Raw genomic sequence first — 21,905 nt, 5'->3', positions numbered from 1 at the left:
TGACACAGAATCCTAATCAAACTAAATTAACCTTATTTGTGTTGATTGTGATTAAATTATCTATCTATATGTTACTCAAATATAAATAATAATGTCTAACCTTAATCACCAAGACAAACAATTTGATCGCGATCGGTGAAATTTATTGTTTCCCTTTTGTGTAAATGTAATACAATTAAGTTAATCATGAACGAGAAAAATGAATAAATTAATAACAATTGAATGGACAATTGTTTACTTTAATCAATTGGTTTGTTTAATCATTTCACTGTTTGAACAGTAAATGTCCAACAATTGTGAAAATTGATAATTTAATCAACAATCATCTTGATCACAATTAACGTTTACCTTAATTATTTTACTGATTTCAATTCACTTTTGATTTTATCCTAAAACTATTCACTATGATTAAATTTCAATTATTGTAAACATTTAATTATTGATGTAAGTTGATGATTGATTGTTACAGTTTGTATTCATTATCTTGATTTAGTTTATTGGGTAATTTGTTTTCAGCTCATCTCTTAGCAGTTAATTAATTTTGATATGATTTTCCAATATCTTGCCAATAACTGATTATTTAACTTGTTGTTTATCATTAATTATATTAGATATGAAACTTTAGCGTTACAATTAATAGTTAATCGTTGCAACTAAATCAAATCAAATTGTGATAAAAGTTGATTGTTAGAGGAAAATTATTGATACTTGATAAACATTTTCGTAATTTATGAGACTAGGTTAATCTTTTCTTTCGGTTAATTAGTTTGGACAGAAAAGTTGTAATTAGAACCAAACAATTTACTAATTTTGATTCTTATTCTTTGTTATTAGAATTTGAGAATCGTAATGAGCAAACGCTCCCTCGGCGTGTTTTTAATTCAAGAATTTGAATTTGTAAACAAAGTCTCTTGATTGTTTTCCTAATTGTTTAATTTCATTTCGAAATAATTTACTTGGTATAAGTTAATTTAATTCCATTCCTTTGGGTAAACTAATTGTTTCTTTGTCAATTATGGTTAAATTAAAAGTGGTTCGTATCTTTTTCTAATTGTTTGTTCACTTTTTTGGTTTTACGATTTGAAAGTTAATTTTTTGTTGTCAATTGATTTTCAGCTTCGAAATGAGGAAGATGGACACTGTTTGACCCTCGAAATGATGGACGAAGATCATACTTTGGGAAATGCTTTGCGTTATATTATCATGAAAAAGTAAGATTATTGTTTCGGATAATTAGTATGAGAGCATTTATCAGGAAGCAACTTAAATTCATTTGGAATTGATTGTGTTTTCATTTGTTTCTCTTTCCATCTTTTTTTCTAGTGAATGTGTTAAATTCTGTGGTTATTCAATTCCGCATCCAACTGAGAGAAAGGTGATCATGCAAATACAGACACATGCCAGTAAAGGAACAACAGGATTACAAGTATTTGAACAAGGACTTCAAGATTTACTCTCAATTAGTCAAGTGATCAAGCATAAGTTCAACGAAGCGCTAGATGAATATGATTCAATGGTGAAAATTGATAATTGATTTATGAAAATGTATCAACTTGTATAAATTTTGGTATCAAAGAAAAAAAAAGACTGGTTATTCCTTGAAAGAATCCAAATCACTATGGCTATTATTAATCTCGAATCTCTTCATTTCCAATGATATTTGAGGGATTAATCTCCTTTTCCAACCACCAATCAGATTAATTTCATATCTTGTCCAAGGCTTCTAATCCAATTAAATTGAGACCTTTTTGTAATATTTTTCTGCTACAATGGTAAACTAATAATCTTGTTTGAGCAATTTCTTTAGGTTCTCCTTTCACCTTGGAAACCGTTATACAACCATTAGTAAATTTACTGTTAAAAGAAAAATACAAATTAGTTGAATGAAAACAAAAGTTATGGATTCTAATTAACTTTGTTTTCTTACCTGAGTCCGGTTAAATATCGAACTAAAATACTTGGATCACGTCTCATAGAAGTTTCATCGAGAACATCATCAAATCGCGATAAATGAATTAAAAGTTTATTCCAAAAAGATCCGTCGATTGCTTCAATGTTTAACTGGGTATTTAAATCGAGATCCACATTGGACAATTTTTCAATGCTAAAAGAAAATTAAAAGAATGTAATTACTTAGTATAGAAATTGAATAATCAATACAATGTATTACCTGTGTATCCTCGCGTGAACATATTGTAAACTAATTCCTGATTGTCCTTTCAAATTTAAGGCACTCGACCAATTGAATTTATAATCTGAACCTCTTGGTATTTTTAAATCATAAGTATAAATTGCAGTCAATCCAAGAATTGAGGCCAATCGATCAATTTGACTAGGATCACTTTTGGTTGCTGGAAAATATGAAACAAAAAGTTTAGAAATTGATTTGATTGTTACAATTTATATTTGTATTAAATTACTATTGGATTTTAAAGTTGATTCGATGCATTTCTGTTTAGCTTCATCAATAATATCCTGTAGAAATACAGCTTCTCCCTTTCTGGTTCTCATTCCAATAACTCGACCGAAACTCACATGGAAAAGATTTCTGAAACGTGACAATTAATTATTTTGATAACAATCGAATCAGTTCAACAAGTTACCTTGCCCAATTGTGGCCCATTTTCAATAGAATCGATCGAAGTTGCTGAAAGTGTGCAGTTTGCTCTTTTCCGACGACATAATACATTTCGTTGAAATTATACTTTTCCATTCTGTCGATAGCAGCGGCAATATCTCTGCAAATGAAGATGAATGAAACATTTAATTAGTTTGAACAATTTCCAAATTAGTCTTGTAATTAATAACCTGCTAATATAAAGGCTACTGCCGTCATTTTTCATCAACATGACTCTGGTAAAGGTACTTTGGTTTTCGTCTTCATCATCATCGGGATTTTTTTTCTTCAAATCTTCAAGAGTTATCGACTTGCCTCCATCCGAATACGTTTCAGTTAATCCAAGAGTTTCTAATTGTTTAATCCAGTGATGAGCTAGTTGACTGTACATTGATTCAAAGTGAAAATCGTCAAAAGTAATACCTAAATTACGATATATTTTATCATATTCATCCATTGAATATTTTCTGAATAGGGTCCACTTTCTGGTCTCATGTTCATTACAATTTAACTCCATTGATCTGAATTTGGATTTTGCTTCTTCACTAAAAGTATCATCAGTTTCTGATACTTGATTAGCTTTAACATAAACATCGTATAAATGTTTAATTGGATTAGATTTAAGAGCATCTTCATTTCCAAACAGATCATAACCATGAGATAATAATCCAAATTGTGTTCCCCAATCACCCAGATAGTTTAATCTAATCACATCATTTCCAAGATAACTTTTAATATTTGCTAAGGCATTTCCGATAATCGTTGATCGTAAATGTCCACAATGAAATGGTTTGGCAATATTGGGCGAGCTAAATTCAACTGAGAAAAAGAAAAGAGAAAAAAATCTCAATTAAACAATAGAAACATTGTAATAGTTATAGTAAATAATACCTACTTATTTGTCTAATTGGTTCGTTTGAATTTAATCCACAAATTTTAGGAAAATCATCTAGATTATGACGCAATTTATTTATCGTATCGTTGATAAAATCATCACGTTTTATGATTAACTGAACGACAGGACCTTCATTAGAATCTTCAACTGTCGCTTCCTCGACGAAAGAAACTTCTTGAGGTAAACGATAGATCACCTTCTAATTAAGAAAATAAAATAAACATTGATTAGTTAAATAATCGGACGATTTAAAAAAAGAAATTTAAAATAAACAATCACCTGAACGGCATCAGAATCTAATTTATCATTAACATTTGATTGTAATGTTGGTCGCAATAAGAGTTCACCATTAACAGATTGTAAAGTCTTGAATTTAAATCGAAGTGAATGATTTGAACGAAACCAATCAGTAAGATATTGTTTAATTGGTAAGGCTCGAGTCGTCATGAGAAATTAGATAATTAACAATTAGAAACCTGGTTGAGGAAAAGACAAAGAAAAAAAAAATCAACCACAAAACAATAAGAAGATAGAAAAGTAAATCAAAAAGAATCATAATTGTTGGAATCTAATTAAGATTCTAGAGTACTTACCGATTAACTTGGAGCTTAACTATCAAAAAAACAATTAAGTTTAAATACAAATGAACAACAATTAAGTTAATTAAAACACGAGAAAAAATTGAAAAATGATAAACCAACAAACCGCCAGAGCAGATCAGCTGAGTCTAAATGTCACAATTATCTTGATGGTGAAAACCAATCAGGTGAAGTGATGAAAATTAATTAATTTGTTTCAACATTTTAATTGTTATTGTTTTGATTGCTTTGACTCTTGTTAATTGACTTTCCTTTTACAATTAAGTCTCCAACTATCGGCGAGCAGGTTGAAATTGTGATCTTGTCGATTCCATGTTACTTTGTATGGATTAAGAATTTTGAATTTGGTGTTGATCATATTGATTATGAATGACCGATGGTTAAGATTAGGATTAGGATTAAATTATGTAACTTGTTTGGTCGGTAAAGATTTCAGGTAATTTGGATTCCAATCGATAAATGGATCATGAATCTTGTGAATATCTCGGAAAACTAACTATGTTTGTCTCTATATTAATAACAGTGATCGTTGATCGATGAATTATAATTCTGGTTTCAAATGTGAAGATGAGATAATCTGTTCTTGGTAATCTTTGGGTGCTCGATGTTCATTTGGTTTGTCGAGATGGAAAAGGAACTGAACAAATTTGGAACTTCATTTGCATCAATTACTTTGTTAAAGACTCGAGAAAATATCAACTGACCTTGGGTCAAATCGATCTGTTCTTGATGAATATCTTTCTTCATTCTGTCTCATGATCAAGATCATCTGAGATAATCTCAGAAAATTTCCGGATCGAATCGAATTAAGTTCCTGAAATCGTGAATCATTATGAAAGTAAAACGTTGAGTCGATTCCAGATCCAAGAACCTAATGCAAAGATGATAATACGATAATTACATCTCGATGTGCGATCGATATAATTGAACGCGATCATTGGTGGTCCCGAACGAATCGGTGACCATTTTGACTTAAATTTGTTCTTGATGGAGAAAATCATAAAATCAATTAATTAGCATGTGACTGATCACAATTTGTCTCAGACAATTTAAGTTGACTTGTTGTGCCTGGAACAACAATTAAAACTAATCTGGATTGTCCAATAATCTGATATCATTTTATGATTTACTTTTTGATTCTCGTTTCTCCTTTTTAATTAGCTAATATTTAATCATCAAGTTAATCCACTTTTAATTACAATCGATTGGGAAATTAAATCATCTGGAATAACGTAGAGAATCAATAATTTACTAATTCACTTTTACTTTTCAGGTCAAATTACCGCTTAAAGGTAAGATTTGATTTCTTTTTTTCTGATTATGTTTTTTATCCGTTTCTCTTTTTGTTGTTGATTTTTCAACTGATACACTTTTGAGAAGCAATTAAATGAGAAATTACATTAATTTCGATTAAAATCAATTTACATTTATTACAATTTGTATCGGTCATTAGATAATCATCTTTTCCAATTAATATTGGCAAATGATTAGAACCATTTAATGGTCAATCCATTGCTCTCACATATAAACAAACATCAAATCATTTTCTAAATTAAAAAGGTTAATCTTTTCTTATGATAATTAACACTAATTGTCTTTAATTTTCTTATTATTTTTCTCTATACAGATTAACGGGTCATCTTACAATTAAATTTATAACAATATTTATAGTGGATAAAACTAATGAGCGATTATCCAATTTTCGGAAGTTGAGTGATCTTTTGAAAAGTAGTTACTCCAAGGTAGGTAAGAGTGATGAAGATAATTAATGAAACAATGGAAGTGAAAACAATTAAAATTTTCTCATTCTTTTTGATTGAAGCTCGTTTCCGTTTTCGATGCCACATTTCCGTGTCCCATAGACGAGGTAAAGCCGAATAATATGTTAAATGTTTATCTATGGTTCCATTTAAATAGTAATTACCATTTTCTGGTGAACCTTTAAAACGAGCTAATCCAGTTTTAGAGCAAGAAGGACAATAAAGTGTAAACAATTGATTGTCACCCGTCGAGAGGGACAAATGACCAACTGACCGTTGAACTGGTTCGATGTAACATTTACCAGCACAACCAGGACATCGTTGAACCTTTTTAATGTACTTTAATGGCGTCTTTGTTTTCACCTTTTTACCTCCTTGTTGATTTGATTTACTAATCAAAGGCACTTTCGGAAGAGATAAAATTACTTTTGACCCAATTCTTTCCTGTAAATGATGAGGATTATGAGAATGATGATGATGATGATGATGAGGATGAGGATGATAACCATTGGCTTGACCATTTTGCAATCGACATGGACTATATCTTGGCGGATCGTCCGGTGAACAGTGTGAGCCAATTAGATCACATTTAATTACACTGTGTCCATTTGATTGATGGAAACGGTCATTGCCGTGTGGACGATTTGACGATTTAATCCCATTGGGAATTGTATATGATTCATTTGAGACTTGCTCAGAATCTGAACTACCAAGATGGACACCACAAGATGGACAATGAGGAGGTTCATTGGTTTGGTCACACATTAATTGTCCAGTTGATGTTTTAACTTGATTTAATCGAGAACCTCGGATCAATTGATCGGTACCAGTAGCAGCAGCAGCAGTTGATGAAATACTTGAATAACAAGAGACGTCACTTTCACCTTTAATTAAATTAACATTTCCATTGGCGATTGTTGTTAATTGTGATGTTAATCCATTCGTACCCGATGAAGTTGTCGCTATGATTTGAGGTGGAACGTAATTCCTGTTAATTGTTAGAGGTGAAGTTGTTGGGATAAAAGATGATGGTATTGTTGTTGTGGTCAATGAGGGTCCAGTATATTTGGATGTTGTGGTCAGTGGAGTTGAAATTGAATTTGATTGTGGACGAGAAAGAAATGTTGATAAAATTGGAGTTTGTTGTTGATGATGATTATTATTCTGATAAACTGATGAAGATACTTTACCGTTAGCCAGACCATTTACCGTTAAAAAGGTGTGATCTGATTTACGGTCAACGGGTTTTCTAATAACAAAAGTGGCATTATTATCATAAATATCAACATCTCGAACCTCTTCACGACCTGGACCTGAATCCCGTCTCTCGTAAGGAAGAGTTGACGAAGCTTCCATCGCTTTACCATGAGCACGAATCTCGGACATTAAACGTTTAACCAAATCCTCTGATGTTTCAGTGGACATTGTTGGGGGGAAAACTCTAACGGGCGATTCAATGAACAATCAAACAAAATGGAAACAAGGAAAAGAGGTTGATACTTGATATAATTGCGAATTGAATATTAATATTATCAAGTTTAACTCTTGAATGATTAGCAAAGGATCGAGATGTTTACCCGAAAAAAAGTTTCAACTGATCACTTGAGGTGGAGTTTAAATTGTTGATTAAAATGATGATGAGGATGATACTGACCACGGAACAGTTATTCACAGTTAGTTGATCATCGAGTGTTTATTTTAAGAATTCATAAAAAGCAGCAGCAAGATGATTAAGATGATAATGATTGTTTTCTGATCAAGATGAAGATAAGATGAGAAAATTTTTAATTCTTGATTTGGTTTCTCTTTTTTTGCTCCAAATTGTGTTAAATTAACTTTATTTTCGGGCAATTCTGGATACCAAAAATCTCATTAATTACAATTGAATATCAATTGTTACCGTTGATTAATATTAACACAATGAACCAGTGAAACGCGATTAACATTTACAATCGTTGTAAGTGATTCAACAATTAAATTAGGTGATGAATCACAATGAGCACTTGAAACAATCAGGGTAAGAGTTTTCATCTAAATTGTTATGATTGAGATGAAAAAAAAGTTGCGATCAGAGAATCGAAAAGTAAATCAAAGTTGATTAAGATGATTTAAATTGGAAATAAGCTGATGAGAAAATTGATCACAAACTGTGAAGTATTTAAATTGATTGTCAATTGTTAATTTAAATTCAGTTGAAAGTGTTAACCATTAACTCATAATATAACTTTTTTTGTCCCAACAATTGTGTGAATATTAAAATATTATCACAATTAACTGTTAATAAGATAAAAAAAAATTGATTATTGATTATCACAATTAGTGGAGAAACAATTTAATTGACAATAACAATTGGATAGAAACAAGGGAATTAAGTTAATCACTAATCGTTTGATTTAGTTTGATACTTTTCCGTGAGAGACATTAAAGTTAACTAATAATGTCCAACATTTGAACGAGTGAATTAAAAGTTAATCATCGTGATTGTAATCGAGTGAGACTTTAATCATTGGACAGGTTTTCGTTTCTATTTACCTTTAAGTAATTAGAATCAAATTAAATTGTTTAATTTAAATTATTAAAGAGACGACGAAGGCGGGATAATGGGAAGTGTTGTTTTCGTTGTTTAAATTATAAAGGAAAACTTGATTTTCCTTTTTAATTGTGATTAAATTTCACATTATTTGTTTATATCAATACTCGAGAATTGATTGTTGGTGACTAAATATCATGATTAGGTGATAATATTGAAATTGTTTTACTTATTTGATTGATTTTTGTGATTAACATGATTATCATTTTTCATTTCATTCATAAAGTTTAACTGTTTCCTTTATGGTTGATTGTTAATCATTAACTAATTTACTTGATTAACAACTTTCTCGTTGACCATTAGTTAATTTTTTTTTGTATTTCATAAAATGTCCAACCAACTGACCAGATTAATTTATTATAATTTAATGGTGATTTAATCATTAGTAGGAAAAGTGAAATTAAAAATTAACCAGAAAACTGGTTTGGTTAGAAATTGATTATTTGTGTTCACGTTTGTTGATTGTTTGTTGATTGTTGGTTGATTAAAGATGATGATGATTAGTATTATTTTCGCGATTGTTAATCTACTCAATTTTTTACCCAAATATTATAACCAACTCTCAGTTTGATGTGTATTATTAATATTTATGTATTAAATTGTTGATGAGATTAAGAGGTTATCCTTTTTTTTTTAATTTACTTGATGCGAGTTGATTAAGAAAATTAAATCATCAGAATCGTCTTCTGAATTTTAAATCAACTTTTCGCTTTCTGTATCAAACAGGGTACATTTATAATCGGTGCGATATCAGAACTTTTTATATATAAAGTGTATAAAAATATCTCTTGGAACGGAAGTTTGGACTTAAATGTTCATCATGAGAATTGTGAATTACTGAAGAAAGTTGATTTTCTTTTTCTCGATTTAATTATTTATATTATTCTATTCTGAGAGTTTTCATTTGGTTCATTTGACGATTTCGTTTACGGATGTGACAACTTTTCGTTTCGTTAATTTGGTCATAAACAATTAATTTAGTAATTAATCTCAATCCAATCCATTTACATCATCTCTTTTTAATTCAATGTAAAAACCAGCAACAGATAGAAAGACATTGAAACAATTAATGATTTTCTGAGTTCCCGATTTGGTTGAGACTATTAATCAACAGGATTAAGATTCATCATAAGCTGGATTTTCAAATTTAGATGTTGATGGTTTGAATAGTGGATTCTGGTTCTGTAATTAGATAGATAATAAGATAATTAGATGGATTGATTAAGGTTTAATTGTTGTAGTGATTTACCTCTGGAAAGTCAATGTTAGCACAAGCTTTGAGAAATTTTTGATACTCATGTCGGTCAATCATGAATGTAATTAACCTCCAAACTAGAAGTGTAATTAAGCCGATGATCACAATTGAGCCAATATATTCAACGATATAAGCTGATAAATTGATTGGTTGTTTGCAGACTCGATTACGTGAGATTTTAATGATTACTAATTGTTCTGGTTGACGATTACTTATATTTGATGTTTGAGACATTGATGATAAACCACCGTAATTATAAATAAAACTGTAAGCACAATTATCGTGACCAATAAATTGGCATCTTTTATCACCAGGATTCATGATTAAATTGTTGACCAAAGTTGAATGAATCACATTAGATTTGGTTATTGTGGTCAATCTAATTGTTCCATTGGATATTTGACTCTCAACCAGATCTGTGTAGAGTGGACATTGACCAGGACAAGTTGGACATTCGTCACAATAAGGTCCAGTGTATTGGTTTGAACTACATGAACACGAACCACAAACACAATTACCTCGACCATTACAAGTTAATCCATTGGTTGGGTCAATACAAGTTAAATTTGAAAGTGGACAACCACAATCTGACCCAGAGTAAAGGTCAGCACAAGAGCACTTACCACACCTACACATTCCTCTGTTTGGTCCACCACACAATTGATTTTGATAAAAGTCACAAGCTAAATCGTCACATTGACAATATTCACCAGAATAAAAATGACCAGCAACAGGGAAACATGAACACTGACCACAAATACAATTACCTCGACCCGAACATGGTTTAGTATCGTTAACGTTGGAGTAACATTTACTATCGTCCACCAAACGGGAATCATGAGCGTCACATTCACACCGAGAACCATAACTACCTTGATTACAATTACATATTCCACAGGAATGAGTTCCCTTACCGTTACATTGATCCGCTGATTTAATCTGATTACGATCACAATTACAATCACATATCATATTCACCTCGACAATTAATCCTTCCTCCAATCCCAGTGGACTAATCTTGATTATTTCTCGTCGATCGGAAACTTTTTTAGGACAAGACAATAGTTCAATCTTCACTTTAAACATGACCTGAGAATCGACCTGAAGACCTTCACATACTTGAGTTCGACGAAGGTTCGAATCGGTTGACCTTTCACCTTCTTTTGACGATAAACAAGCGGAATAATAGGTCAATGAAAGGTACTCGGAATTATTTGCCACTAACTGGACACTTGAGGTCACTTTTTTATACTCTCCTTTTATAATGTCAACTATGTTTGATGAATTGCTAGATAATTGTGCTAAACTGGAGGATTTAAGTTTCTTAATCAACTTCTCATAAGGAGCAATCCGATTCTCAGCAATTGAGAAAATTATATGAACATTATTATCTTGAGAAACCGAATCTATTTGATTAATCGATGGATAATCCTGATTGTTTCCTTCAACATAGAAACCATTTGAATCCAAATGACATTGTTCATCGTTGGGCTTGATTAAACCTGCGAGCTAATTAGAGCAGAGCAATAATTAGATCATTTTAATCATTGTAATTTAACTTACCCTTCCATCACCAGCATGATGAAAACCAGCATCAGTTGTAACAATTAGCAAATGCCTTGCCCCTTGTCTCCAACCAATTTGATTTCGACAAACAATTGATTGCATGATGGCGTCGAATCCGCCCTCAGGGCCATCGATATTTCCAGATATTGGACTTTCCTCGACAAGTTTGGTGAATTTATCGGTGTCAGTGTCGAGTGACATTCTATTTTTAAACACATACGGAGAAGCACAATCTTCACATGGTCTTTTTAATCTGATGAGAGGTAACGATTAGGATTAGTTTGAATCGACAATCAACCAAACAATTAACTCACTTCTGGGGATTAGAATCGGTAAAAGGTTGAATACTTTTGTCTATGAATGAACCAAAACCAAGGCGAAAATTTTTGGTTATCAATCTCATCTGATGAGCTAATTCATTGCCAAGAGTAGCTAATGTCTCTTTATGAGCCTTCATGGTTTTAGATAAATCCATTAAATAGTATAAATCAACTGGGTAATCAACTGCTTGTCGATAGTAAAGGTTAATTGTTTCCACTTTATGAGGTCTTAAAGCTAATTTAATATGTTGAGGTTTCACCTGAATCGCTTCATTTTTAGTGGCCACTTTGATCCTACTCAATTCTTGATTAATTTTAATTTCGAGTTTGTTAGTTGGAAATTCAATCGATCTATTTGAACAGCCTGATTTAATTAGATTGGTTATTGATGAACAACGTGAACTAGGATAATTATCGGCACTGCACCAGCCACAATCAGAGCTCAGGGTAATACACTGACCACAGGTTAGTCCAGCGGAGCAAATATCTAACATTGAAATCAATAGGAGCAAAAAAGTTAATTGTTTGAACTTGTAGTTGATCAAATCAAAGGTAAACTTACCACTGTGGACAAGTTGAATTGTTAACAAGAGTAAATGAAATATTATCAGTGAGAAATTAGATGAATACATTGTTAGCTAATCGACAAGATGACCAATATCAACTATGGAATCAGAAACAGTGTAATTAGTGTAACAATTTACACCTAATAACATACGAAGAGTTGGTTAAACATTTCCGTTGATTTGTGAGCTTTTCAAATGATAGAATTAATTTCTATCTCCTTTTCCAGCTTATTTGAACCATTTTAATTACGATAATCTTTTCATCTTTATGCTAAACTAAAAAGGAAACAGAATTAAAAAAGTCACAGGAAATCAACGAGTTTTTCATCAAATTCATCAAATTCATTCAATCACTTTCTACACATTCGTAACTGTCATTCTAATATTACATTCAAATTGTTATCAGTCAACAATTAATGAGAGAGTTGAACAAAATGAATGAATGATTTTAAATGACCAATGTTAATCGTAATTATATCGAATAGGTCAAATTAGAAAAATAAACTTGTGTAAATTTAAAAAAGTTTCAAGTTCTAATTTATTCCATTCAGATTCTCGATTTCTTAAGATAAATTAATTCGCTTTAATCGCTTTAATTTGGTGAATTATCATCGATTCTTAATCTCCTTTAAATTAAAACAATTTAACTCGTTTGGATTAATCATAATCATCAAGGATTCGAAAGACTTTTAATTCAAAACGATTTACATTTTTTTTCTTTCAAAATAATGGAAGTGGTTTTTTCAACTGACGAACATGATTCCTAAGATTTTCGACAAAATTGCAAAATGAGAGAAATAGAATTTATCAATTCGAAATGAGAAATTAATAGAAATGGAAAAAAGAATTGGAAAAGAATTGATTATCTTTGGAATTTCAAAAAGCGCGCGCTAAAAGAAGTTATACTCCTTCTCTTCTCTGATTGGTTTATGCGAATTGGGATTTTGACTCTCTGTCTTTTTTATTTCTTTTCGTTATATTTTCAATATTATATTGAGGCAGTGGCTTTCTGTTTACTATTTTGGTCTTTTTTTTCGGTGTTCGGTCCTTTTTTTCTCTGCCAATTTTATTCTTTTCTCAGGTGATCACCTTGTCCTCTTGAAAATCTTACCAAATTGACGGAAATCAACACTATCATGGATAAAGGTAAATTTCTCTCCACCTTTCTCTTGCTTCTTCTCTTTCTAGCTCTCTTTCTCTCCTTCAATCAATTTTTCATATTCTCTCTCTCTCTCTTTTTCTCTCCCTCTCCAGGTAACTCAGATAAGGAAGACAAGCAAACGGTTCTCGCGACTCCAGGCCAAGGATCTGATCGACCTGTACCCATTCAATATTCCAATTCAAAAGTTATTGGTAATGGCTCTTTCGGGGTGGTATATTCTGCTAAGCTCGATTCTGGTGAAATGATTGCCATAAAGAAAGTGTTGCAAGACAAGAGGTTCAAAAATAGAGAGCTTCAAATTATGCGTAGACTGGACCATTGTAATGTCGTTAAATTAAAATACTTCTTTTATACATCTGGGGAAAAGGTAAAGGTATATTAGTAGCAGTTCCTTTTTTAGATTTTCCTTCGATATTTACAATCATTATACTTCAACTACCTGACCTGTTTAGTAGGGACTGTAGAATATAATGATTTTCATAATACCCTTTATTGGTTCTATTCTAATCATAACCTTTTTTCTCTCTGCTCTTTCAACCTTTTCTCATTCTCTTTCATCTGGTTGACTACTGCTTTCCTTGTCTTTGGTGCACATTGGCTTCTGTAGAAAGACGAAATTTTTTTAAACTTGGTTTTAGAATATATCCCCGAGACGGTTTATCGAGTTGCAAGGCATCACAGCAAACAGAAAATACCAATTAACATGTCACTCATAAAACTGTACATGTATCAACTATTCAGAAGCTTAGCATACATCCATTCTTTAGGAATTTGTCATCGCGATATTAAACCACAAAACCTGCTTTTGCACCCAGAAACTGCGGTACTTAAGCTCTGTGATTTTGGAAGGTAAGAGATTAGTTTCTATTTGGTTAGAAAGCTTTTTTTTCTGTCACAATGTTTAATGTAAATTCTGTCATTTTTTTCTTTCATCTTCAGTGCAAAACATCTTGTCGTTGGTGAACCAAATGTTTCTTACATTTGCTCTCGTTATTATCGAGCCCCGGAGTTGATATTCGGTGCTACTGATTACACAACCATGATAGGTAAGCTTTACTCTTTCACATCTTTAATCCTGCATCACATTTTATCTTGATTATATTTTGACTTGACTACTCATCCTCTTAATCCATCACTTTACTATCTTAGACGTGTGGTCCGCAGGCTGTGTATTGGCCGAATTGATTCTTGGACAACCCATTTTCCCTGGTGATTCTGGTGTTGATCAGCTTGTTGAGATAATCAAAGTTCTTGGTACACCAACGAAAGAGCAAATAAAGGAAATGAATCGCAACTACACAGAGTTCAGATTCCCTCAAATTAAAGCTCATCCTTGGCAAAAGGTATTTATAAAGGTGCAATCAAATCCCAGAATATTAATTATTCGGTCATTATTTATTTATTTTTCTTACTTTTCTTTTCTTCCTTCAGGTTTTTAGAGTTCGAACACCCCCCGAAGCAATTGATCTAGTTTCTAAACTACTAGAATACACACCATCACAACGGATTACGCCTTTACAAGCTTGTGCTCATCACTTTTTTGATGAAATACGAGGACCCAATTTCGAACCACAAACTAAATCTGGTGAATTACCTCCACTTTTCAATTTTACTGAACATGGTATGAATCTTTAGTCATAAATTAGCTTGTTACACCCAAGATACGTCTTCTCAACATTGCCTTGTTTCTCTTATTGATTGTTCTCGTTACGAATTAGCCTTTATCCTAACTCTTTTTTCTAATTAGTTATATAAATTTAATATGTTCAGTTTTCCTTGGAATGATATTTGTAAATTTTTCTCTCTTCCTTCTTTTTTAAATCAGAAGTGTATTTGAGTTAATTAACATTCAATTAATTATCTTTTTTTCAATCTATCAGAAAAACAAAATCTCTATTTTATTTTTCTGCAATCGGGTTTTATGCTCAGTAATTTAGTGTTTTAATTTTAATTGATTACATCTTATCTAAATTCTGTTCTTTTTTCATTTTTCTTTTACTTATCTATTTGCCTTCATTTCCTAATTTTATCTCTCTCTCTCTCTCTCTCTCTCTCTCTCTCTCTCTCTAATCATTTTTCGCATTCACGATTTTTACTCCATTTCTCTCTCTCTCTCTCTCTCTCTCTCTCTCTCCTTCTCACTTATCCTCTCTTTCACCATAATTTTTTGTCTCCTCTTTTCCTCGTTTATTTTCTTCCTTATATTATTTATATTCATATGTATTGCTTGAATGTTGGCAAAAAGCTTAATGGTAAACAAAAACTAGAATAATACTCAACTTACCTCATTACAGAATTGAAGATTCAGCCTGCGCTGAACACAAAACTCATACCTCCCCATGTACGAGGCTCTGGTGGTTTACCAGTGTCAACTTCTGGTTCAACAATGTCGACATCATCAAGTAATGCGGACATAACACCAACCGACTCAACCAGTGTTTCAACCGTGATGACAAACATACCCACCAGTACAAGCTCTCAAGACCTAAATCCAAGTGGTGATGCTTCCTCTAAATCATCATAATCATCATGAACACACACACACACACATTAATACATACATTAAAAAACCACACACAACATAAACTAAAACACCATCATTACCACTATCACCTCCAAAATTTCATCATCCTTCATCGTCTCATCTGTTTCATCCTATCGTCATCATTTGTCATCAACATTGTTATCAACAACCAAAATATATACAAGGAATCAAGATATAAAATTCCCATATTGGTAATAACGCTTTTGGGTGCCAACGAGTAATTAAAATAATAATGATCCGAAAAAGTATGATAAATGAAGATGAAAATGCCTTTGCCGAGCATTTTAGTCTTTCTAATTTTCTTTTCTCTCTCTTCTTTCTTTTCATCACTTTCTTTTTCTTTTTTCCTCTCTCTCCCTCTCTTTCTCTCTTTCTCTCTATCTCTCTGTTGCGTTACATTGGAATGAAACAAAAAAAATAACAAAAAACAATGAAAATATTAACGGCTTGACGAAGATAATTATAACTTAATTAAAAGAAAGCAGAGGAACAGCCGAGATGCTTCTGTAGATAAATATACATACACCATATATGATATTATACTTATAACACTCACTAAAAAACTAAAACACACACACACTTGATGCTGATTGCATATTATTACTTTATAAATACACGTTGAATCGGAAGACACGAATGTTGACTGATTATTATGGATAAAATACTTTGAAGTATATTCATCACATTAAAATTGTCATCATCATCTCACACTGATTGTTATTGGGCTCAAATTGTAGGGTAATCATCATCATCATCATCTCCCCAAGACTGATTTAAAATGATGAAACAAACAAAATCACATAAGGATTATATCGGTTACTTTATGATTAGTTGATTACCTGTCCATTAATTGATATTATACTCTAGTTACCATTGAACATTGTATTCAATCAACAACATCACAACAATTAACTTTGATTATCATCATTTTTCATCAACAATCATCGTCATCATCTAAAAACTACACATCATCATCAACACATCACAATCTTAAATCATCATTTTCATCCTCTCATCATCAACAATTAACGGAGAGTTATAATTGTGTAAAGAATTGTCTCCTTATTGAAAGGTAACCATTAAGTCATGTTAGAAAAGTAAATGATTAACACTGGAAAATTGTGTGTTAATTGTTACATCTTTCTCTCTCTCTCTCTCTCTCTCTCTCTCAAACTATATTCTTCTCCACCTCTACCACAACAACCACCACTCGATTAATATAATTAAATTACAAAATAGCCATGCAAAAGAAACATAATATCATCAAATTATCTGGAAAAGGATTAAACATAAAACAGATTCACCATTTAATAGAAGCTTTAAAAATATTGATTAATGAGACCAGCTTGTTGATGAGAAACTGCCAACAATCAATTACCTTTTCCGCTAATCTTGATGATTAAAGTTTAGAGAAATTGAAAGAACAACAATTAACATCAACCAGCATCAAAACAGCAACAACATCAACGGACTAAATGAGGTGATAATTATTATTGGTTAATTACAAATGATTGTGCTGATTCCATGTTGGCTTTCGTGTTTAAATCAATTTGCTTATTAATAGCAAATTAAAGCCTATAAATTATAATCAACAATTCTAATTGTTATTGAATTGTTTCGAGTTTCAGCTTCACTTCAACTGTGATCTCTTCTTATTTTCTTGTCTTTTTTTCTGTTTTGTTTTTTCTTCTTCTCTTCCTTAATCTTCCTTAATCTTCATTTTTTCTTCTTCTTCTGCTTAATTATAATTAGCTTATTAACCTTGTTAAGTTTAAATCCCAATGTAATCTATCTTGATGTAATAATTTGATTTTCCTTTGAAATCAACAAGAAAAATCGTAAACAAAACAAATGAATCTTTTCATTTTCTCCAATCAAATAATCCTCTTTGATAAATACATATTATAACATATTGAGAAATAATTGTAATTAAAAAATTTCTTTTAATTACATTGAATGATAATACGCTTTTACTTTTTAATTGGTTGAATTTCATTTTTTCCTGATTTTATTTTGTCACTGTGGTTGTTTTTGTTGTTATTATTGTTGTTGATGAAATTTTCATTGATTAGATTTTTTTTATATCCGTGATCGAGGAGATCGAGGTGATCTGGGTGATCGGGGTGATTGTGGAGATCGATTGGAACGTGGTGATCGAGCGTAAACAGGAGATGGTGATCCAGGGGGTGGTGATCTTCGTGATCGTTCTCTAGAAATTGATCGAACATGTCGAGCTGTTCCTTTACGTCTAACTGCTGGTGATCTGTTGATGTCAGAGAGAAAAAAGAAGTAGAGGAGAAATAAACAAATTATGATGATGTTCACTTTCAATTTCGTAAGATGGAAAGATGATGATGGTGTTTGTGTGTGTGTGTTTTTGATGAGATGAATAAAGATGAAATGGATGAGAAAAGGTTTAGAGATGCTAGTTAATTAATCGTTGAAGGGTAAGGAGATGAAAACAGGAAAGAAAGAGGGATAGAGATGAAGCGGCCTTTTCGCCCTTTGATTCCATACTTATCATCGACAGAAGGGAAGAGATGCTTAGTGGAACAAAGTTGATCTAACGATGAAGCTCAATTAATTTGGATGAGGATTTTAATTAAGATGCTTTGAAACTTTCGAAAGTCAAGTTGATGAATACCGTGAGTGCAGTGGAAAAACTAAATTTGACTTGATAACTTTTTTTTTCTCTTGAATAATCGATATTTTTTCTTTGAAACCCTTTGAAAATAGTCAATTTAGAAGATGATGTTGAAGTGATGAGGAGACAAAACAAAAAGGTTGGTGATGAGATGAAGTTTTTCTTTCTTGAAGAAGATTGAAGATTTTGAGGATGCTGATGATAAAAGCAAAGATCTGAAGATCTCATTGATTGTATTGATGCCTGAATCAATACAATGTCATGCTGATGGGTGTCAATAAGTAATCCAAATCTAAGAAAAAGGGTTAGACTTGGTCGTTTTTACTTTGACTCATGTAACTTTATAAGTTGATCTTTTGTTTGGTGCATTCGTGAGCATTTTGGTTGTGAATTTGTGTTGGAAAAAAAAGGGACACCCACAAGGCAATAAACAAATGATGAAACTGATGTTGGTTAATTTTTTTTTCGAGATCGTTGAAAACACTTATTTAGGTTTCCGCCTGATCTGCTGGCAACAAAGTAGGATGTCGATGGTTGATTGTTTCTCACAACGTTTAGGTCAGATGAGAGAATAGGACTCAACATATTCATTTTTCAGATATTCAACTATCAAGATGATAATGATGAGATGATGATTTTCAAGTGCTGAAGCTTCTGCAATAATATTATCATAATAAACCTCAAGTTAATGTTATGGTATAAAAAATGGTTAAAACAAAAATAGAAATAAAACTAAGATAAAAAATCTAGTAATATTCCAAATGTGTTGTTAACATTTTCGGACTGTGGAAAAACAGTCTTGGGTGTAAGCTTTTTTAGTCGATTTTACCTTTACAGCAAAATGAATAAAAAAGACACTTTTAAGTTAAAGAGATAACAAACCTTGATCGAGATCTGGAAAATGATCGTGATGGGGATCGAGATGGGGAACGACTAACGGATCTTGACTTTCGATATGGACGAGGCTCTTCACGCCGCCTAAAAATAGAGAGAAAGAAAACAACATTAATAAAACTCGATCATATCGATAATGAAGTATTATATTAATAGATTTACAACTGAAAATTTACTATCATTACCTTTTGGGTTCAATGCCATGATCACGCCGCTCTCTAGGTTCTCTTGGTTCTCGGCTATCTCGCACTTCTCTGACATCTCTAATATCATGAGCATCTCCTCTGTCAAAAGGAACTCCTCTTCCACCGCCACCTCCACGACGTCGTGCACCGGGAGGTCCTCCACGCCTTGACTTACCATGTGACATTTCTACTCTAACCCTTGAAGGGCCAATTCTGGTTCCATCTAAGCCCCGGCAAGCATCCTCAGCATCACGACTATCTTCAAATTCAACAAAAGCAAAACCTAAAACACAATCAATAGAGAAGATAAAAGAAAAGATAAAACAATAGGTTAATCATGTGCTCCTTTTATAGATAAACAGCATTGACGAGTAAACAACAAGCCAATCAATCAAAATAGATAGTAACTCATCGAAAAGAACAGAATTTAATGGAGAAAATGGCCACTTACCGGGTGGATTCCTTGCGACCCAAACATTTTTCAAGGGCCCATACCAAGCGAATGCATTTTCTACTTCAGCTCTTGATGTGGTCTCACTCAGATTACCGATATAAACTTTACAAGCTAAATTCCAATCTTTGTGACTTTTAGCCATGATACTGTTGATTTGCGCCAATGTGGTAAAATTTCAAAGGAACAGTTAAAATTAATATAAGAATAAAGATCACCGAAGATGAAGATAAAATTGACAAAACAAAGGACAAAAAGACCAAGAATTTAATAGAATCAAGTCACAGCCTTTAAAGAAAGAAGCGAAAGAGAAACAAAAAGAAAGAGAGAAAATCTAAATTCGCATAAGCCAATCAGAGAAGAGAACAAAGTATCAATTCCTTTTAAGCGCTTTTTTCGAAATAGATCAGTCATATTCTATTTGGAGAAAATAAAAACTTTTAATTCTCAACTTTAATAATAGTTTTCGCAATTTATGGTGAAAAAAAACATTTAATTTCCATAGTTAAGTCAACGTTTGTTGTAAAAATAACAAAGGATTAGAAATAGATTCACTTCTTGAATTTCTTGAACTTCTTTTTTCCTACTTTTTTCCTTTTGATCGATTTGTGTTTATTTGATGAATTTGATTGTCCAGGATTTTCTGAGGTCAAAAACGATGTGTCACCAAAGTTTGTCACCTCATCTACGAGACTGTTTCCTGCGTTTGTTGGTCTTTTAAGGCTTTTCTTGTCTTTCTTGCTTAAAGTAACTCGGATGAAATTTTCTTCTTCAAAGTCTTTTATCTCATTCAATTTTCTCTCAATCTTTTTCTTCCTAGAAGATCCTGATTTGATCTCTTCCGGTCCCTCGTCGTACTCCCGTCGTAAATCTTGAATAATATTACTGGATAAGGCTCTCTTTTTGGCCTTTTCTATGGCCTTTTGTTTGGCCAATTCAGCTGATTCGTCGTCATCATACATCATTGCAGCAACTTTTGGAGGGATGTAAACATTTGATTTAACTTTAGGTCGACGGGTTCCCTTAGAGGTCGATGCTGATTGATTGTATTCATCTTCGTCATCTTCTCCTCCAGATCCACCGTCTTCATCTTCAAGATCTACAATAGGATAAAAATAAATTGAATTTAAAATTCTCTTGAACCAGTTATCAATAAATAACAAAACTCACCTAAAAGATTATGAGGCGCGGGTTTAAATACCAATGGATTATTTGATTTATCATCAATATTTTTACCAAAAGATAAAATTTTCTCAATTTGGTAGCTCATTTTCTTGTAAATCTTTTGACCCTTTTCTATATAAACTCTTAATTGAGTTAATCGATCAACAACAGGATTAGATTCCAATTGTTGACCAGAACATTTTCCTTGAATCAGTCTAGTTAAATTTGTAATATAACCAACTAATAATTGGTTCCGAACTCTAAGAAAATCATTACCATAATCCATATTCAATTCACCATTTTCTATTCGAGCAGTGATGGTCTCAATTAATTTACGACAAGAAGACGAGTCAACAGCAATTTCATTAAAATATTTAATCAACAAATCAACTTCCTAGAAATGAAAACAAAACAACAAATGAAAAACATAAATTAACAAAAGAAAATCACAAATTTATGGAGCCAGTACTCACTTTCTCAGAATCCATTTAATCCACATTCAATGAGATCAATCAGAGTAAACGATCAACAAACAATTAAATTAGAAATTAACAATAAACAATTAAGAAAACAAATCAAGTGTCAGCAAAACATTGAAACGATTTAATGAAAAACATGTGAGTCGAAATTTGGATCATATTCTTCCGATAGATGTCACTAGTTTATCTTCAATCGAATTCGTGATTAAATTT

The 21,905-nt window shown here is 31.9% G+C and overlaps 6 protein-coding genes across 11 annotated transcripts; 2 read left to right on the top strand and 4 right to left on the bottom strand.

Annotated features, from left to right (window-relative positions):
• The first annotated feature begins 863 nt into the window (after nucleotides 1-863).
• LOC128385696 (uncharacterized) lies at nucleotides 864-1,623 on the top strand. The gene is made up of 3 exons (XM_053344586.1): nucleotides 864-1,033; nucleotides 1,117-1,211; nucleotides 1,324-1,623. Exons 1-3 carry the CDS (start codon nucleotides 1,016-1,018, stop codon nucleotides 1,532-1,534), a joined length of 324 nt encoding a protein of 107 aa, XP_053200561.1. The 5' UTR covers nucleotides 864-1,015; the 3' UTR covers nucleotides 1,535-1,623.
• LOC128385695 (probable arginine--tRNA ligase, mitochondrial) lies at nucleotides 1,510-4,257 on the bottom strand. Of its 2 annotated transcripts, none has more exons than XM_053344584.1 (9): nucleotides 4,106-4,257; nucleotides 3,792-3,988; nucleotides 3,513-3,711; nucleotides 2,809-3,436; nucleotides 2,604-2,738; nucleotides 2,421-2,548; nucleotides 2,171-2,351; nucleotides 1,928-2,104; nucleotides 1,510-1,854 (listed from the first exon to the last, which is right to left on the bottom strand). In XM_053344584.1, exons 2-9 carry the CDS (start codon nucleotides 3,957-3,959, stop codon nucleotides 1,704-1,706), a joined length of 1,767 nt encoding a protein of 588 aa, XP_053200559.1. In that variant the 5' UTR covers nucleotides 3,960-3,988; nucleotides 4,106-4,257; the 3' UTR covers nucleotides 1,510-1,703. The 2 variants fall into 2 exon arrangements, with proteins under 2 accessions (XP_053200559.1, XP_053200560.1); XM_053344585.1 differs by having other exon boundaries at nucleotides 3,513-3,708.
• A 4,575-nt stretch (nucleotides 4,258-8,832) lies between these two features.
• Nucleotides 8,833-12,382, bottom strand: LOC128385694 (integrin beta-PS-like). Its single transcript, XM_053344583.1, has 5 exons — nucleotides 12,165-12,382; nucleotides 11,597-12,089; nucleotides 11,280-11,535; nucleotides 9,711-11,225; nucleotides 8,833-9,643 (listed from the first exon to the last, which is right to left on the bottom strand). Exons 1-5 carry the CDS (start codon nucleotides 12,232-12,234, stop codon nucleotides 9,578-9,580), a joined length of 2,400 nt encoding a protein of 799 aa, XP_053200558.1. The 5' UTR covers nucleotides 12,235-12,382; the 3' UTR covers nucleotides 8,833-9,577.
• Nucleotides 12,383-13,128: 746 nt separating this feature from the next.
• LOC128385715 (glycogen synthase kinase-3 beta-like) lies at nucleotides 13,129-16,589 on the top strand. 5 transcript variants are annotated; one of them, XR_008324823.1, is made up of 8 exons: nucleotides 13,130-13,314; nucleotides 13,423-13,703; nucleotides 13,938-14,179; nucleotides 14,270-14,376; nucleotides 14,480-14,685; nucleotides 14,762-14,951; nucleotides 15,625-16,120; nucleotides 16,332-16,589. XR_008324823.1 is itself a non-coding variant. In XM_053344610.1 (7 exons), exons 1-7 carry the CDS (start codon nucleotides 13,305-13,307, stop codon nucleotides 15,852-15,854), a joined length of 1,260 nt encoding a protein of 419 aa, XP_053200585.1. In that variant the 5' UTR covers nucleotides 13,129-13,304; the 3' UTR covers nucleotides 15,855-16,589. The 5 variants fall into 5 exon arrangements, 4 of the variants coding, with proteins under 4 accessions (XP_053200585.1, XP_053200584.1, XP_053200587.1 ...); XM_053344610.1 differs by having other exon boundaries at nucleotides 13,129-13,314; nucleotides 13,423-13,697; nucleotides 15,625-16,589; XM_053344609.1 differs by having other exon boundaries at nucleotides 15,625-16,589.
• Nucleotides 16,590-17,798: 1,209 nt separating this feature from the next.
• On the bottom strand, nucleotides 17,799-20,351 carry LOC128385720 (serine/arginine-rich splicing factor 3-like). Its single transcript, XM_053344616.1, has 4 exons — nucleotides 20,050-20,351; nucleotides 19,599-19,881; nucleotides 19,402-19,497; nucleotides 17,799-18,138 (listed from the first exon to the last, which is right to left on the bottom strand). Exons 1-4 carry the CDS (start codon nucleotides 20,192-20,194, stop codon nucleotides 17,955-17,957), a joined length of 708 nt encoding a protein of 235 aa, XP_053200591.1. The 5' UTR covers nucleotides 20,195-20,351; the 3' UTR covers nucleotides 17,799-17,954.
• A 170-nt stretch (nucleotides 20,352-20,521) lies between these two features.
• LOC128385719 (neuroguidin-like) lies at nucleotides 20,522-21,844 on the bottom strand. The gene is made up of 3 exons (XM_053344615.1): nucleotides 21,687-21,844; nucleotides 21,220-21,607; nucleotides 20,522-21,148 (listed from the first exon to the last, which is right to left on the bottom strand). The coding sequence occupies exons 1-3, from the start codon at nucleotides 21,699-21,701 to the stop codon at nucleotides 20,601-20,603; spliced, it is 951 nt and encodes a 316-aa protein (XP_053200590.1). The 5' UTR covers nucleotides 21,702-21,844; the 3' UTR covers nucleotides 20,522-20,600.
• Between the last annotated feature and the right edge of the window lie 61 nt (nucleotides 21,845-21,905).

The sequence above is a fragment of the Panonychus citri genome, unplaced genomic scaffold (assembly GCF_014898815.1).
Source record: "Panonychus citri isolate SS breed McGregor unplaced genomic scaffold, ASM1489881v1 Contig00050, whole genome shotgun sequence".
NCBI classification, from domain to species: domain Eukaryota; kingdom Metazoa; phylum Arthropoda; class Arachnida; order Trombidiformes; family Tetranychidae; genus Panonychus; species Panonychus citri.
Note: the sequence above shows the minus strand (reverse complement) of the source record. Positions and strands in the feature narration are given on the sequence as shown.

Bases quoted from the DNA above. Each gene is read 5' to 3' on its own strand.
- LOC128385696 (XM_053344586.1), top strand. The intron at 1,212-1,323 runs GTAAGATTATTG...CTTTTTTTCTAG, and splicing joins CGTTATATTATCATGAAAAA to TGAATGTGTTAAATTCTGTG.
- LOC128385695 (XM_053344584.1), bottom strand. From the start codon at position 3,959: ATGACGACTCGAGCCTTACCAATTAAACAATATCTTACTGATTGGTTT. The intron at 2,739-2,808 runs GTTATTAATTAC...CTTCATTTGCAG, and splicing joins AGTAGCCTTTATATTAGCAG to AGATATTGCCGCTGCTATCG. The intron at 1,855-1,927 runs GTAAGAAAACAA...TTCTTTTAACAG, and splicing joins CGATATTTAACCGGACTCAG to TAAATTTACTAATGGTTGTA.
- LOC128385694 (XM_053344583.1), bottom strand. From the start codon at position 12,234: ATGTATTCATCTAATTTCTCACTGATAATATTTCATTTACTCTTGTTA. The intron at 12,090-12,164 runs GTAAGTTTACCT...TTTCAATGTTAG, and splicing joins AATTCAACTTGTCCACAGTG to ATATTTGCTCCGCTGGACTA. The intron at 11,536-11,596 runs GTGAGTTAATTG...ACCTCTCATCAG, and splicing joins ACCGATTCTAATCCCCAGAA to ATTAAAAAGACCATGTGAAG.
- LOC128385715 (XM_053344609.1), top strand. The intron at 13,704-13,937 runs GTATATTAGTAG...TGGCTTCTGTAG, and splicing joins CATCTGGGGAAAAGGTAAAG to AAAGACGAAATTTTTTTAAA. The intron at 14,686-14,761 runs GTGCAATCAAAT...TTCTTCCTTCAG, and splicing joins GGCAAAAGGTATTTATAAAG to GTTTTTAGAGTTCGAACACC.
- LOC128385720 (XM_053344616.1), bottom strand. From the start codon at position 20,194: ATGGCTAAAAGTCACAAAGATTGGAATTTAGCTTGTAAAGTTTATATC. The intron at 19,498-19,598 runs GTAATGATAGTA...CTCTATTTTTAG, and splicing joins CATGGCATTGAACCCAAAAG to GCGGCGTGAAGAGCCTCGTC. The intron at 18,139-19,401 runs GTTTGTTATCTC...TGACATCAACAG, and splicing joins TTTTCCAGATCTCGATCAAG to ATCACCAGCAGTTAGACGTA.
- LOC128385719 (XM_053344615.1), bottom strand. The intron at 21,149-21,219 runs GTGAGTTTTGTT...ATCCTATTGTAG, and splicing joins CGCGCCTCATAATCTTTTAG to ATCTTGAAGATGAAGACGGT.